Source organism: Mercenaria mercenaria, chromosome 4 (assembly GCF_021730395.1).
Source record: "Mercenaria mercenaria strain notata chromosome 4, MADL_Memer_1, whole genome shotgun sequence".
Lineage (NCBI taxonomy): Eukaryota > Metazoa > Mollusca > Bivalvia > Venerida > Veneridae > Mercenaria > Mercenaria mercenaria.
In genome coordinates, this window is record NC_069364.1 from 15675094 (window position 1) to 15691441 (window position 16348).

General features: G+C 35.6%; 1 protein-coding gene across 1 annotated transcript; it reads left to right on the forward strand.

Annotated features, from left to right (window-relative positions):
- The first annotated feature begins 3 nt into the window (after positions 1–3).
- On the forward strand, positions 4–15576 carry LOC123551064 (V-type proton ATPase subunit E-like). The gene is made up of 8 exons (XM_045339724.2): positions 4–131; positions 6353–6418; positions 7145–7254; positions 7704–7770; positions 8165–8254; positions 10995–11063; positions 11901–12001; positions 12777–15576. Exons 1-8 carry the CDS (start codon positions 99–101, stop codon positions 12925–12927), a joined length of 687 nt encoding a protein of 228 aa, XP_045195659.1. The 5' UTR covers positions 4–98; the 3' UTR covers positions 12928–15576.
- Positions 15577–16348: the final 772 nt, after the last annotated feature.

The following is a 16348-nucleotide window of genomic DNA, read 5'->3' on the forward strand; positions in this document are numbered from 1 at the left end:
ATTGATTAAACATCACGAGAATAACAACTTCCGGTTAACTGGTCATTGCAATTCCTAGATTTATTTTACCCTTTTTTTACATATTCCAGTAAATCAACATGGCACTTAGCGATCAAGATGTGCAGAAGCAGGTAAATATATGCTGTTCTTTAGAAGAATGACCTTATGGCATAAAACATTATAGAAAATACTAAATATGCTTTCCAGGCACTGTGTGAAATAATTTATCAAAATATATGTCCAGACAGTCCTCAGGCTCAGTAGAACTTGCCCAAATCGCTACTTGTCATCAGGTTTTTTATTCCCCTTTCCCCAAATACCGAGCTATTTTTTCCCCAAATCACAGGCCTTGGCCTCTTCCACTCCAAGTAAAAAAACAAACCCTGAAAAGAAAGTGAAAATTCGCGAGAACCTATTCACTTGAAACAGCAGAGTTTACATTAAGTGTCATCGTACCTGTTCAGCGAATATCATACTTTGCAAAATTTACGGGAAGCCAGTGTCACAGTGATGTCATTTGCCAAGTTCTCTTACTGGCTTTAGGATTTTCTTTTTAGCTCATCTGATTTTTTGAAAAAAAAATGATGAGTTATTGTCATCACTTGAGCGGTTGTCGGCGTCGGCGTTGCCTGGTTAAGTTTTATGTTTAGGTCAGCTTTTCTCCTAAACTATCAAAGCTATTGCTTTGAAACTTGGAATACTTGTTCACCATCATAAGCTGACCCTGTATAGCAAGAAACATAACTCCATCTTGCTTTTTGCAAGATTTATGGCCCCTTTTGTAGTTAGAAAATATCAGATTTCTTGGTTAAGTTTTATGTTTAGGTCAACTTTTCTCCTAAACTATCAAAGCTTTTGCTTTGAAACTTGGAATACTTGTTCACCATCATAAGCAGACCCTGTACATCAAGAAACATAACTCCATCTTGCTTTTTGCAAGAATTATTGCCCCTTTTGGACTTAGAAAATCAGTTTTCTTGGTTAAGTTTTATGTTTAGGTCAGCTTTTATCCTAAACTATCAAAGCTATTCCTTTAAAACTTGCAACACTTGTTCACCATCATAAGCTGACCCTGTACAGCAAGATACATAACTCCATCCTGCCTTTTGCAAGATTTATGGCCCCTTTTGGACTTAGAAAATATCAGATTTCTTGGTTAAGTTTTATGTTTAGGTCAACTTTTTCTCTTAAACTATCAAAGCTATTGCTTTAAAACTTGCAACTCTTGTTCACCATCATAAGCTGACCCTGTACAGCAAGCAACATAACTCCATCCTGCTTTTTGCAATAATTATTGCCCCTTTTGGACTTAGAAAAATCATTTTCTTGGTTGAATATTATGTTTAAGTCAACTTTTCTCATAAACTATCAAAGCTATTGCTTTAAAACTTGCAACAGTTTTTCACCATCATAAGTGGACACTGTACATCAAGAAACATAACTCTATTCTGCTTTTTGCAAGAGTGATGGCCCTTTTTAGACTTAGAAAATCATGGGTAGGACAATATTTCTATTATACAAAATAAATCAGATGAGCGTCAGCACCCGCAAGGCGGTGCTCTTGTTTTGTTTGCACTCCGCGCCTTCCTGTTTAAAAAAGTTATTTTTCAGTTGCATATACATTTTCAAATCAAAAAAAGAAATAAAAGAAACATGTTAGTACAGTTTACGAATTTCTGTGACTGATTTGGGGTGCTCTGTTACTCATGCAGACAACCAATCTGCAGACTGTACATGAAACGAAACTGGAAGTCTGGCATCGAAAAAATTGCCTAGGTATAATGTAGACAACAAAGACGAATAACTATATACAGACGTTACTCGGTTACTGTCTCAGGGGGTGGGGGGATTTTTATCCCCTATTACTGGTGTATATCATAATTATATGGTAATTGCTGGGAAAAGCTTAGATTATTTGTTTTAAAGTTGCCATTATTACTGTTTTGTAAATGTAACAGGCTGAAAATACTTCAGCCTCTCACACTGTCGTTAGACACTCTACCATATCGCTTTAAAAACTAGCTCAGTAGCAAGGAAGCATGAGTGCACACATCTACTCTACTCTACAGTACTACATACATGGTTTATTTCACCCCCTCCATTTTTATACACCTGTCACTGAAAGAGCGGGGCGTATTATGTGAACACACAAGGCGGGCGGGCGGTGTCCAAAGCATGTCCACTCTCTAAGCCAAACAGTTTTCATCCGATCTTCACAAAACTTGCTGACAATGTTTGTGGGCATAATATCTCAACCAAGTTCGATAACCAGCCAAATCGCCCCAGGCACTCTTGGATCATGGCCCTTGAATTACTGGAAAAACAACGAATTTAGCCTTGTCCGCTCTCTAAGTCAAAGTTCCTCAAACAGTTTGCATCCAATCTTCACAAACTTGCTGACAATGTTTGTGGGCATAATATCTTGGCCAAGTTCAATAACCAGCCAAATCGCCCAAGGCACTCTTGGATCATGGCCCTTGAATTACTCGAAAAACTGCAAATTTAGCCTTGTCCGGTCTTTAAGTCAAACAGTTTTAATCCGATCTTCACCAAACTTGCTGACAATGTTTGTGGGCATAATATCTTGGCCAAGTTTGATAACCAGCCAAATTGCCTCAGGCATTCTTGGATTATGGCCCTTGAATTACTCAAAAAAACTGCGAATTTAGCCTTGCCCGCTCTATAAGTCAAACAGTTTTCATCTGATCTTCACCAAACTTGCTGACAATGTTTGTTGGCATAATTTCTCAGCCAGGTTTTATAACCAGCCAAGTCGCCCCAGGCACTCTTGGATTATGGCCCTTGAATTACTGGAAAAACAACGAGTTTGGCCTTGTCCGCTCTCCATGTCAAACAGTTTTCATTCGATCATCACCAAACTTGCTGGCAATGTTTATGGGCATAATATCTTGGCTAACTACAATAATCAACCAAATCGCCCCAGGCACTCTTGGATTATGCCCCTTGAATTTGGCCAGGTTCGATGACGGGCGTATTTTTTTGACAGTCTGGCACTCTTGTTTAATTTGTCCTTGTATTCCAGGAGTTTGAACCTCTGTGGGACATTACAAGGTGTCCTTTAATATCTACCCATGAGTTATAATATGAAATTTTAACAGCGAGTTCAAGCAATCATCGTTTTCTACCCAAAAAGTAAAACAAATTCAACAATTTATGAGCACAATCCATATTAAAAAACGAATGAAAATGAATGAAGGAATGACATACTGTAGAATTAGGAAAAAACACGTCACAAACCATCATATGTGTAATGTCATATTAACCTTCAGCCTGCTGGCGGCAAGTGATTCTGCCTTTGCGACCAGTGCACACCAAGATCAGCCTGCATGGACCGACCAGTGCAGACCAAGATCAGCCCCTGCACATCCATGCAGGCTGATCATAGTCTGCTCTGTTCGCTATCCAGTCAGTAAATTTTCAGTGAACACCCCTTTGATAAATAACTGTTAGTGCCTAAATTGAATGATGGACCAATCCATTTTTAGCTCACCTGTCACAAAGTGACAAGGTGAGCTATTGTGACCACTTGGTGTCCGTCATGCGTAGTCCGTCGTCCGTCAACAATTTCTAAAAAAATCTTCTTCTTGAAAACCACTGGACAGAATTACACCAAACTTCACAGGGATGATCCTTGGGTGGCCCCCTTTCAAAATTGTTCAAAGAATTGAATTCCATACAGAACTCTGGTTGCCATGGCAACAGAAAGGAAAAACTTTAGAAATCTTCTTCTCAAAAACCAGAAGCCGTAGAGCTTTGATATTTGGTGTGAAGCATTGCCTAGTGGACCTCTACCAATTTTGTTCAAATCATGACTTTGGGGTCAAAATTGACCCGGCCCCAGGGGTCACTTGATTTTACATAGGAAAATCTTAAAAAATCTTCTTCTCAAAAACCAGAAGCCCTAGAGCTTAGGTATTTGACATGTAGCATTGTCTAGTGGACCTCTTCTAAAGTTTTGTTCAAATCATGACCCCGGGGTCAAAAAACTAAACCAGAAGGCCTAGATCTTAGATATTTGACATGTAGCATTGCCTAGCAGACTTCTACAAAATGTTTTCAAATCATGACCTCAGGGGTCAAATTGACCCCGCCCCTCGGGGTTACTTGATTGTACATAGAAAAATCTTCAAAAATTTTCTAAAAATAAACCAGAAGGCCTAGAGCTTAGATATTTGACATGTAGCATTGCCTAGTGAACCTCTACAAAATTTATTCAGATCATGACCCCCGGGTCAAAATTGACCCCGCCCCATGGGTCACTTTATTTTACATAGGAAAATCTTCAAAAATTTTCTAAAACTAAACCAGAAGGCCTAGGTCTTAGATATTTGACATGTAGCATTGCCTAGCAGACTTCTACAAAATGTTTTCAAACCATGACCTCCGGGGTCAAATTGACCCCGCCCCATGGGGTTACTTGATTGTACATAGAAAAATCTTCAAAAATTTTCTAAAAATAAACCAGAAGGCCTAGAGCTTAGATATTTGATTTGACATGTAGCATTGCCTATTTGACCTCTACAAAATTTGTTCAAATCATGACCCCGCCCCAGGGTTCACTTGATTTTACATAGGAAAATCTTTTAAAAAAAATTCTAAAAATAACCAGAAGACCTAGAGCTTAGATATTTCACGTGTAGCATTCAGGGCCCACGCTGTCGTTCGCCACTCGAGCCATTTGGCGAATCTGCGATGAAAGTGGCGAAGAAAAATCGCGAGTGGCGAAAATGAAAAAACGTTCGTAATTTGGACCGCCATTTTGTTTCAGACGTTCTAAATCGTAACCTCCAAGAAATTATGTTAAAAACAGTTGACTGGTTCCGATAATCTTACCTTATAAAATTAACTTATTTCGGGATAGTACTACCCAGTCTGCGTTTACTTTTACAACAGGAGTCTGAAATTCTATCAATAAGACCATAGAAGTCTATCTTTACAAAAAAATACCCCCTGTGTTTATTTTATATATATAGGGGGTATTTTTTGTAAAGAAAGACTTCTATGGTCTTATTGATAGAATTTCAGACTCCTGTGCTTTTACATATAACAATGTGTAATTAACATCTTGACACGCGAGAAGATGCAATTTGCAATCAATTAGCAACCGATTATCGGGTTAAAATAATCTTTTTGTTTTGTTGTCATTACGGCAGATTAAATGATTGATGCCTTTAGTTTCCATGGATCAAATAATTAATAAATAAATCGGCAAAATAATGAATGGTTTGATGATTTTTTGGTTGCGGGATTTATCCCGCTACCAAAGTTAAGTGTATTTCTGACAATCATGTAGTATCTTTATTTGATTCCAAATCACATCCAAAGGAAGGATGTTCATGTGCTACACAAAGTAGTCCCATTCATGGACAATGCGGATGAATTATCAATGATCAAGTAGTTCTTATTCTTCCTCTATCCATTCACACTGGCCATTTAGATTATATAAGATCTGTCAATGATTAGGTATTCCAGCCCATGGTTACATCTCTGACTTCCAGCTGTTCATGTAAGGTCAGGCAGAGTTTATCTTAGATATGAGGCACATTAGTATTTGTTTCTTATACATGTATATTTATAGATTTGCATTTTAAATGAAAATAATTCCTGCAAAAAAAAATACACTGGACCCGTGTCTGTGATCTTAGTAAGTAATTAGTAAAGGTGTTTGCCAAGTTTTTTGAATGTCTTTAAAAGTTAGGAATGGATTTGAAATGTAATCCTGTATCAGGGTAGATTTCTCGGAAGCACAGAGCACCAAAAACACAGCCCCCGGGTCATGCATTTACATAGTAGGCCCACAACAAAAAGAAGCTGTAATGGAAAAATATTTCAGACAGGTTGCTTCAAACATCCAACAACTTTTTAAAATACAAAACTTGCTTTAGAGGTATACCCACTTTCATTCAAAAGTCCCCCTATATAGCTAGAATATCACCATTTGCTTATGGGAAGTTACGAAAATTTTCAACGCGCCACGGGAAGGGAAACCTCTCCAGCACCCTCACTACAGTTCCCGAGAAAAAAGGTGGCTCCAACTTTTTTCAGCCCAGTGTGGGCCCTGCCATTGCCTAGTGGACCTCTACAAATTTGTTTAAATCATGACACTAGGGGTCAAAATTGACCCCACCCCAGGGGTCACTTGATTTTATTTTTCTTCTTGGTTAAATTTCTTCAGTTTCTTGTCCTTAAGTGCAATGATAACAGGTGAGCGATATAGGGCCATTATGGCCCTCTTGTTAGAATTTGAGCAGGGTATATTAAATGGTCTGGTAAATGTAATATACATTTTTGTTTGAACTTTGACAAGACTGATGCTTTCTTTATTTTACAGATCAAGCATATGATGGCTTTTATTGAGCAAGAAGCAAATGAAAAGGCAGAAGAAATTGATGCTAAGGTAGGTGTTTTTACTGACGTTAGATAGTATGAAATAATTGCACTCAAAATGAATACATTTCACAAGGAAATTGTTGTAACTTTTTATCAGTGAATATAAGTGTCAACATTGTTTGCCTAAAGAAGCACAAACCTTTTTAATGTATTTATATTTATATTCCCTTTACATTTTGTATGGAAGGAAAAAAGTGTTTATTTTCGTATAAACAATATTTGTGTTATAATTATTAATATCAAGGTCGGCCCTTTCCATGAGATTGCACACACAGTCTAACATTATACAAACAACATGAACATATGGCGTCATTGGAAAAATTCTTTCAGAATTTGATGCCAAAATTTCAAAAAAAAAGGCATTAAATTATAGCTTCATCTCTTTTTTTTTCAGTAAAGATCAAAATCCAATCGACACAACATTATGATTTTTTACTGGAATAAACAATATTTCAAATAAAAACCAGGAAGTGTATTTTGTATTGGAAGGTGAATTAAAATTAAATGTGGGCGTAGAATTGAATGCTTTTGTGCATTTATATGGCTATAAACCACATTGGGACTTCTTGCAAATTATCCAAGAATTCTTGGCAAGAAGTCCCAATGTGGTTTACATCCATATAAACGAACAAAAAGTAGCATTTGATTCAGGGGTCACGCTGTCAGTCAGATTCATAGATAAAGTCAGCATTTTCATATTAATGATTTATGTATTTTTGTGCAACTTTTCAAGGCTGAAGAGGAATTTAATATTGAAAAGGGGCGACTGGTACAGCAGCAGAGAGTAAAGATAATGGAGTACTATGAACGCAAGGAAAAGCAAGTGGAACTTCAGAAGAAAATGTAAGTCTAACCAGTATTTAGCATTTATTCTACCTTTCTGGTATGTCAGTAGTTGACTGCTACAAGGTTTTCCAAAAACAGAAGAAACTTGTCTTGATAGGCAGAATACAAGACTTTTACTCCGAAAGTTGAAGATTTTGAATGATTGGCTGAAGGTAATACATTGGTCTTCCTCCTCCTCTTATTCTTGTGGGGAAGTTGTCATTTACTTATGGGAATTCAGGTTAATATAGTCTTGTTTGTGAAGGAATCTAGCCACATTGATTATGTTAAGTGAATAAGTGCCACCATATGTATCTAAAATACTGTAAAAAACAGCATTAAACCCAATAAAAACAAAAATAGAAGATTTCGTTCTCTGAATCGTAAGTGTCCAATATAGTGTTCTTAGAAAAGTTATTAATAAGAAAGACAACAATTACATGTATATAATCATAATATAATTTCAGTCAGAACTCCAACTTACTAAACCAGGCTAGGTTACGTGTACTGAAAGCCCGGGAGGATCATTTAAAGGTAAAAATTTCAAACACCATTACTTTTTATTAGAAAATGCATTTTTCTCATTTTGGCAAACTATGGCCTAACTTAAGTTTTATTCCGGCTGATACTTTTATAAGTTATAGAGAAATAATCAGTTTAAAAGCAGGATATTTCACCATAATATTTAGATATATTTGTTGGTAATTTTTAATGCAGCAATTTTCACTTCATATCTCTAAAAGAGAATAATACAAATTGAAATTAAAAAAGAGAGAAGAAATTAGTCTGTGAGTAAATGCATGTAAGTTTTTAATAAACAAGTGGTAATGTTGAGAATGCATTGGGATCAGTCAGTTGATTGGCCTGTTTGAGGGGGCAGACAGTCTTTATGTTTTTCAATACCAGAAAAATCCAATTTTATTTTTAGACATTGATTGAAGATGCAAGGAAACAGCTTGGAAAAATAACATCTGACAAAGCCAAGTACCAGAAGTTGCTGGAGGGACTTATAGCTCAGGTAATGCACAGGTGCTTGAAACTCTTTCAACGAAATATATGTGCAGGTTAAATGTAGATCTCTTGAAGAGATCGTAGATCTCTGAAAGAGATCCTGTACTATTTCATAGTATATTAGGTGGGTGGGATATGGTAATGCATATATTTATTGATAGAGCTTCAAGCGCCTGTGGGTAATGCAAGTGAATTAAAAAAAAATGCTGTTTTGTTAGTATTTTTAGCTCCACTATTCGGAGAATAGGGGGGCTATTCTACTCGCTTCCGCGTGACCTTTCTTGGTTAAAGTTTTTCGGCAACCTTTGTTTTTCTGTCATATCTTTGTTACTATTGCTTATATCTTACTGTAACTTCACATAAACATTGTCCAGAATACAAACAAAGTATGTGTAGGGGCTGAGTCCATTATACCCAAGGTCAAGGTCACCAAGTTGTTATACTTAGGTTATTTTTAAGGTTAAAGTTTTTCGGCAACCTTTGTTCTTCTGTCATATCTTTGTTACTGTTGCTTATATTTTACTGTAACTTTATTAAACATTGTCCAGTATACAAACAAAGTATATACAGGGGCTGGGCCCATTATACCCAAGGTCAAGGTCACCAAGTTGTTATACTTAGATTATTTTTAAGGTTGAAGTTTTTCGGCAACCTTTGTTTTTTTGTCATATCTTTGTTACTTTTGCTTATATCTTACTGTAAGTTCATGTAAACATTGTCCAGCATACAAACAAAGTATGTGCAGGGGCTGGGCCCATTATACCCAAGGTCAAGGTCACAAAGTTGTTATACTTGGAATTATTTTCATGTTAAATTTTTTCAGAAGCTTTGTTTATAGACATATCTTTGGTACTTAAAAAGATAATGACTTGAAATTAAAAATATTTCTTTATAATCATCATCTACATGTGTGGTTACAAACCCCATAACTCTAATTGTATTTTTGACAGAATTATGCCCCTTTTGTACTTAACGTTTTTTTTGCAATCCACGCTTTCTGGATATAACTTTAATGCAATATAAGATAAAGACTTGAAACTTAAAATGTATCTTTATCATCATCATCTGCATGTGTGGTAACAATCCCCATAACCCCATTTCATACTTAAGTTTTTTAACAAGCTTCGTTTTCTGGACATAACTTTGGTACTATGTAAGATAATGACTTGAAACTCAAAATATATCCTTACCATCATCATCTGCATGTGTGGTTACATTCCCAGTAACTCTGATTTGTGTTCTTGACAGAATTATGCCCCTTGATGTATCTTCCTTTTAAAGTAAAGGTCTCTTATTGAGACATATATTTATTTTACTGTCAAATCGCCGAATAGTGGAGCACACTGCCTTACGGACAGCTCTTGTTTATTTTACCCACCCTTGTAGACAAGGAAGTATTATTGTTTTGCTCATTGTTGGTCAGTCCGTCCATTAGCCTACAGAGAATGCTTGGTCTCACTATGGTCAAACTTTATAGGATGATTGCCTGTGGTAAGTAGATAACCCTTATTATTTTACAGGTCAGAGGTCAAGGTCATGGTTACCTGCAGATAGAAAATATTTTCCACTTAATAACTAACACTTGTCAAACTTCATAGGATAATTAGTTTGGTCTGTAGATGACCTGTATTGTTTTGATGGTCAGTAGGTCAGATTTAAATTTCACAGTAACATTTATACACAAAAACATTTTTGCTGAATAATTAAAGAAGCTTTGGCTGTCAATCTTCATAGGATGGTTGCTTTTAGTCAGTACATGACACAGTTGATTTGAGATCATTTAGTCACTGGACAAGGTCAAAGCTTAAGAAACCATGACATAACCACTTGCCTCCTACAGACTGTCAAGGTAACAAACAGCTCTTGTTCTCTGTTGATAAACAAACAGATCTAATTTTCAGTCTCTGACATTATTTGCATTATTAGTCTCCTACCAGTGTTACCGGAGGGGAGTATAGGAATGCCCTCCATCTGTACATCTGTCCATCCATCTGTCCGTCCGCCTGCAGATCTGGATCCTGTAATTACTCAAAAAGTATTCAAGCTAGGTTCATAAAACTTTGTTTATAAGTAGAGGGCAATATGTAGATTATGCATGTACATGACTTATGCTTGTAGGTCAAAGGTCAAGATCACTATTGAAGGTCAAGTAAAAATTGTTTCTGTTCCATAACTTCTATATGCATTGATGGATTATCTTCGTGCTACACACAAATGTTCCCCATGATGATACAGTATGTCAACACATGATCAATGCTTGTTGGTTAAAGGTAAAGGCCACCGGTAGGGGACTTCTGTATTGCCACTGCAATTCTCGGTTACTTGTTAGACATGTGCTGGCCTATAAAATAAAACATTGAGGATCACAAAGTCTCCAAATGTTTGTTTGATAGATATGTGATACATTAAATCTGTAGTCATTCAAATAGACTGTGCTTGTAATGGTGCTCATTCAGTTTTGAATAAAATTTCTGATTTAAAAATAGAAATAGAATTCACTAATTTCAAGGATTGTTACATTGTTTTGACAGTACCAAATATTTTGACTATTAGGAATTTGCCACAGTAAATTTGTTAAGTATGTATGAATGCTGAACATGTCTGATGAATTTTTCTAATATAGTAGCAACAAAAGCTTCAAGTTAAGTTTCCACATTTTTTTAATAAGGCTATAGTTCTGAATTTTACAAAACACTGTCTCTGTCAGTTATTGTCAGATAATTACCAACAACTATTTTGTTTTACAGGGGCTGTTCCAGTTGTTGGAGCCAGAGGTTACCATCAAATGCAGACAGCAAGATATTGATCTAGTCAGGGTGCGTATCTACCTTTAAAACTATTCTCTCTTCATTTCTTAATACTCCTAACTTAGCGAGAGACTGTCCTTTCTTGTAGTGAATGACTCAGGTTTGCATTTGTTCTGATGATACCTATTTATATAAGCTTAATTATAGTGAAAAGCCTTGAAGCCTGTTCAAATAAGTCTTTAGTACATGACATAAAAAAAGCTAACACTGGGACCATAGGAGGCTAATTTCAGGTACATGACATGGAAAAGCTATAACTTGTATCATAGGCGGCACAGTCTCAAGTACACAATATAAACAAAAAATTACTGCTTTTGTCATAGGTGGATTAATCTCAGGTACATGACCCTATTTATCATCATACTGATTGGTTCAGAAAAGAAAAATTACTGCATAGAACACCAAAATATTCTAGAGGTCTAATGGTAGTAGCATTTGTGCTCATTTTTATGCTGTAGCAGAACAATTAGTTTGTCAGTTCATGTTCAGTTTAACATTGAGCCTGCTGGCGGCAAGTGATTTTGCCTTTGCAACCAGTGCAGACCAAGATCAGCCAGCACATCCATGCAAGCTGATCATGGTCTGCACTGTTTGCTTTTCAGTCAGTAAATTTTCATTGAACACCCCTTTGAATAATAAATGGTTACTGCCCAAATTAAATGATAGACCAGTCCATTTTAGAAATTCTAGATTGCTAAAGGTTAATTTCCTGTTGATTTATAGGTTACCAGGATGTCTGCATTTCTGCCATATGAGATTTCCTTCATAATGTATTATATTGAAATGGCCTTTAAAGTCATATAAATATAAAATGTTATAGATATGTTCTCAATATGCTTGTTACAGGATGCATGGCCAGCAGCTGTGGAGACATACAGGAATGCTACAAAGGGAAAGAAAGACGTAAAAATTAATGTAGATACTGACAATTTCCTCCCATCTGATGTGTAAGTCTTCTTTATTTGTTGTAGTCACTGCAACACTAAAATTTGATTGTTTCATATTAAGGGTGAATTATTTCTGGGGAGCGGTGGTCTAGTGGTTAAGGTGTTGGCCGCTGAACCCGGGGATTATGGGTTGGAGCCACCTCTGGGGTCATGACCACGCCTGCTCATATGACACCAGTGCTGGTTTTTCCAGGAAGCAGACTTGCGAGTGGTTCAAATAAGCTTGAAGCTTTCATCACAATCGAGCTAAAATATATTAGTGTAAACTAATTATTTCATATACACTGCTTTGTGATGCAGCTGAATTTATTAAAGAATATAATTATATTTTCTTAAGTTATGTCAAATGTTATGTCCTAAATGTTTGCCATAGTCCTGACATAAAAAGATGATAGCATTGAAATTTCTCTAGATTTATGGCATAATGTAGTAGGTCGGGGAAACTATTTAGGAAAAAGTGGTAGAAGTCACCATTTCATTGAATTCTTGATTTGATATATACATGTTCTGAAATAAAAAGGATAACGACTGTGACCATTAAATGAATCCCTTAAAACTTAAAAACATTGCAGAATTCAAAAAGAAAACCTTCTTATTTTAATAGAATCGATGTACAGGGATTCTGAATTGTTGCACTATATTGAAGAATATTTTTTTTTATTGAAGGAGGTCTAGTTAAATTATATTCAATTTAATTTGAAAAGCTTTGCATTTTGTGGTAAAACTGTTGGCAACATTTTGTGCAGTATTTTATCAACTGTTAAATGTGTTTCAGATCTGGAGGGGTAGAGTTGATGGCTCAGAATTACAAGTTTGTAGTAGAGAACACATTAGAAAGTCGTCTTGACCTTATGAGCCAACAGATGGTTCCTGATCTTAGAACAATGCTGTTCGGACGCAATCCAAACAGAAAATTCACAGATTAATGTAGACCAATGTTTAGACTAGTCACGATACATTCCCATATCATTAATAATATATTTAGGTGTAAACAAATTTTTGAGGAAAGAAAAACGTTAGAATTTTGTATATCAAAAACAAGTCATTACGCTATCATGTACATAAAGTTTGTTTTATGCAAGTGCTATAGTGTTGTCACATGAACTAGAAATCCACTGTCATATTGCCATGTCAAATTGATCACAGTAGCATTGACGTATTCATATTCAAGATTTTAGTTACTTGCGGAGAACAGGTTTGTACTGGTACAGAACCCAGGAACACTGGTTAGGTTAACTGCCCGCCGTTACATGACTGAAATACTGTTGAAAAACGGCGTTAAACCCAAAACAAACAAATCAAGATTTTAATGTGTTGGGATTATTGTAAAAAAAATTTGTTGAAAGATGTTTGTATATTTATAGGGAAATCCTGTAGGTATAGTTACAGTTAAAAGCTATTGATATAGCTACAAGTTGTAGGTATATTAATAGTTAAAAGCTGTAGGTTTGAAATTCCGAGAGAGAAAGATAATATATATATATATCATTCCTAGTGTCGTTTTTCAAATTGAGGTCTTAATTTAATGAATTCAGTGACTGAAAATATCTAATTTGCTGTAGCAGGGTATCAACAGTATAAACTATTGTTTACATAGTGCAGAGTTCTGAAATACATTTAAAGTGTTAGCACTGATTGAGATAATGAATTATAAAGATTATTTTCCACCTTTTATCATTTTAAAAAATCGTCAACTGTTTTAAGTCTGCCAAACCAATATATATTCATTGTTACATGTAGTTGCAACTGCTGCCTATTTTTCAGAATTGTTGGGACAGTTTCTAAGAACAAAAACCTGTATTACAAGCAGATTCTTCCAATACTTCTGAAACTTTTCAAAAATGTATTGTTTATGGATGTGTGAGAGAACGTGGACTTAGCTATTTGTTGTACAAATGCTTCTGTTGTTGTAATTCAGATCTAGTCTAATCCAGATTTTTATACATAATTTTGTAGATAGTTTTATTTGTTTTGTATAATATTTATAGATATATATGTAGTTTTGAGTGTCAACGACAAAATGTAATCATGTTTAACTGATCTTTAAAAGCAGCTATATTGAAGTTCATTTTACAACAGGTTTAAGATTTGAATAGGTTACAGTGCAAAGTTTATACAGTGGGTAAAAATACCTAGTACATATACCATACATAATACAGGAACTTCACTTAGGACACAAACTAAACAAGTTTCAAATCTTATTGATATTTTTGCTTGTCTTAGCAAGTTTGTTCAGTATACAGTGCTTAAGGCTGCCTGGTCAGATAGTTCCAGTTTAATCTCAGACAAGTCTCGTATCTTAGAAGTAAATATTGCCCATCTTTGCAGCAATATGTAAAATATTTTTTCACCATGCAAGAACATTATCTCGTTAATAATTTGGGAATGCTGAACATTCATCAGACTTTCCCGTCTTTAATTTCGTGTCAGAACGGAGATCAGTTAAACAACCTTGTTGTCACTCCTCATCAGAAAACGTGCTGTGATGCGTCTGTGAATAGCCACTTTATTATATATCACGTATCTTAGATATGTTACTGACGCAATACTGTTAGATGTTTGTGTTTGCACTAGAATAATCAAGAAATCATGTATAAAATAACAAAATTGTGTCATATATGCAATATCTGCCTGAATAACTGCCATATAATAATTAGTTATTTATTAAATATGTAAATCTCAACTGTTGCACTTATAAATTGAGTATCAACTTAGAAGAAGCTACTTGATATTCAGCAGTGGTAATAGAATTTCAAATTAATCTTGTGCAGTTTTATCTTTTTTGCGTTTTTGAAGCTGTGATGTCCCAGATTGCTTTCAACAACCTCGCAAATGTTTTATCATTTATAAGAAACATGCGCTGGACAAAAATCATGCAGACTGGAGTTTCAACATACCCAGTGGTGAATGTTAAAGACGAAATTCTGAAACATTAGCTTTGCACAGCATGGCTTCTCCTTGGTGGTAACTTAACAAGTACCAACATGTAACAGTAGTTATCTGCACGTCTATTACATAGTTTTCATACTGGAAGCTAGATTTAAGCGTTAGAATCATTAAATCATTACGCAAGCTCTATATGCTGAATCAGCAACATTGTGTATCTGTGACTTACTTTGCTACAACACATTTTGTGAATAATTATTAGATCATGTAACCATAGCTCATTTTCATTGCAATCAGCATTGGTACAGTGCAATTGAAGAAGTTGCAAACTGGATAAAAACAGGAATTTTTGTCTGAAGTTGAATCAGACTTTCATGTTGCAAAAATAATACAGGGCTATTGTCTAGTTTCTGGAAACTTTGTAGTACTTTATGACAGAATTGTCTTCAATCAATGTAGCTCACATGTTTGGTTAAAAAAGGTTTACAGAAGCAGTGAAACCAACACTTCAGGTCTCTTTCACAAGGCTGAGAGTTTGTCTCAATTTATTTAGGCAGGGCTTATTCAGGATGTGGGTTTAGGCAGATTATAGAAAGCTACAGTATATAGACATTTACAAGGTAACGCCAAGTGTATGCGAGCATATACTGAATCTTGTGCTAGAAATAAAGAAACTATAAAACTTAAAAGTTGTTTATATTGTATTTTATGACAAGTTATGTGGTTAAATAATTTTCAGAACAATGACATCATGAATAAGAGCGAGGTCTGAGAGACAGCCACATTCTCCAGTGATTTATAGGCTCCCTAAAGGGGGAAGCATATAGTACTCGCTTCGATCGTCCGCCCTTGTGCGAGTCTTGTCGCGCAATTCTTGTGGGGAGTATTTTTCAGCAACCACTTGCTGGCATTCGGTTAAACTGAATAGGAAGCTTCACTCCCAAGAGCTGATGCGCATATTGTCTTCGTGTTCAAGTTAGATGACTTCACCGAGTTATTGCCCTTTGATTATTCAAGATAAGTATATTGTTGCACAATTTCTTATTCAAAATATTCTTCAGCAACCACACATGGGAATGCAGCAAAACTACGTAGGAAGCTTCACTCTCAAGAGATGTGCATATTATAAGATTCTTTTTGCATGTTCAAGAAAAGGGGGAGTGGGGAGGTTGTGTGTGGAGGCACTTAGATTTGCTTCGGTACACAAGTCCGTCCGGGAGTCCAAATTTATGTCTTGTACATCTGAAAAAGGTATTTGACCTGGAGTCATGTAATGGAGGATTGTTATTCAGCAAGTGAAGTTTTGTGCCTGAAGTTTTTGGATTTTATTCCACTCTCCCCCAACCTCCAACAATGACTCACTCCCAGGTTAAGGTAATATGAAAGTTTACTTTGTCTTGCATTGATAATATTAAATAAGTACACACCACCATATATTGAAAGTATGTGGGTTCACCAGAG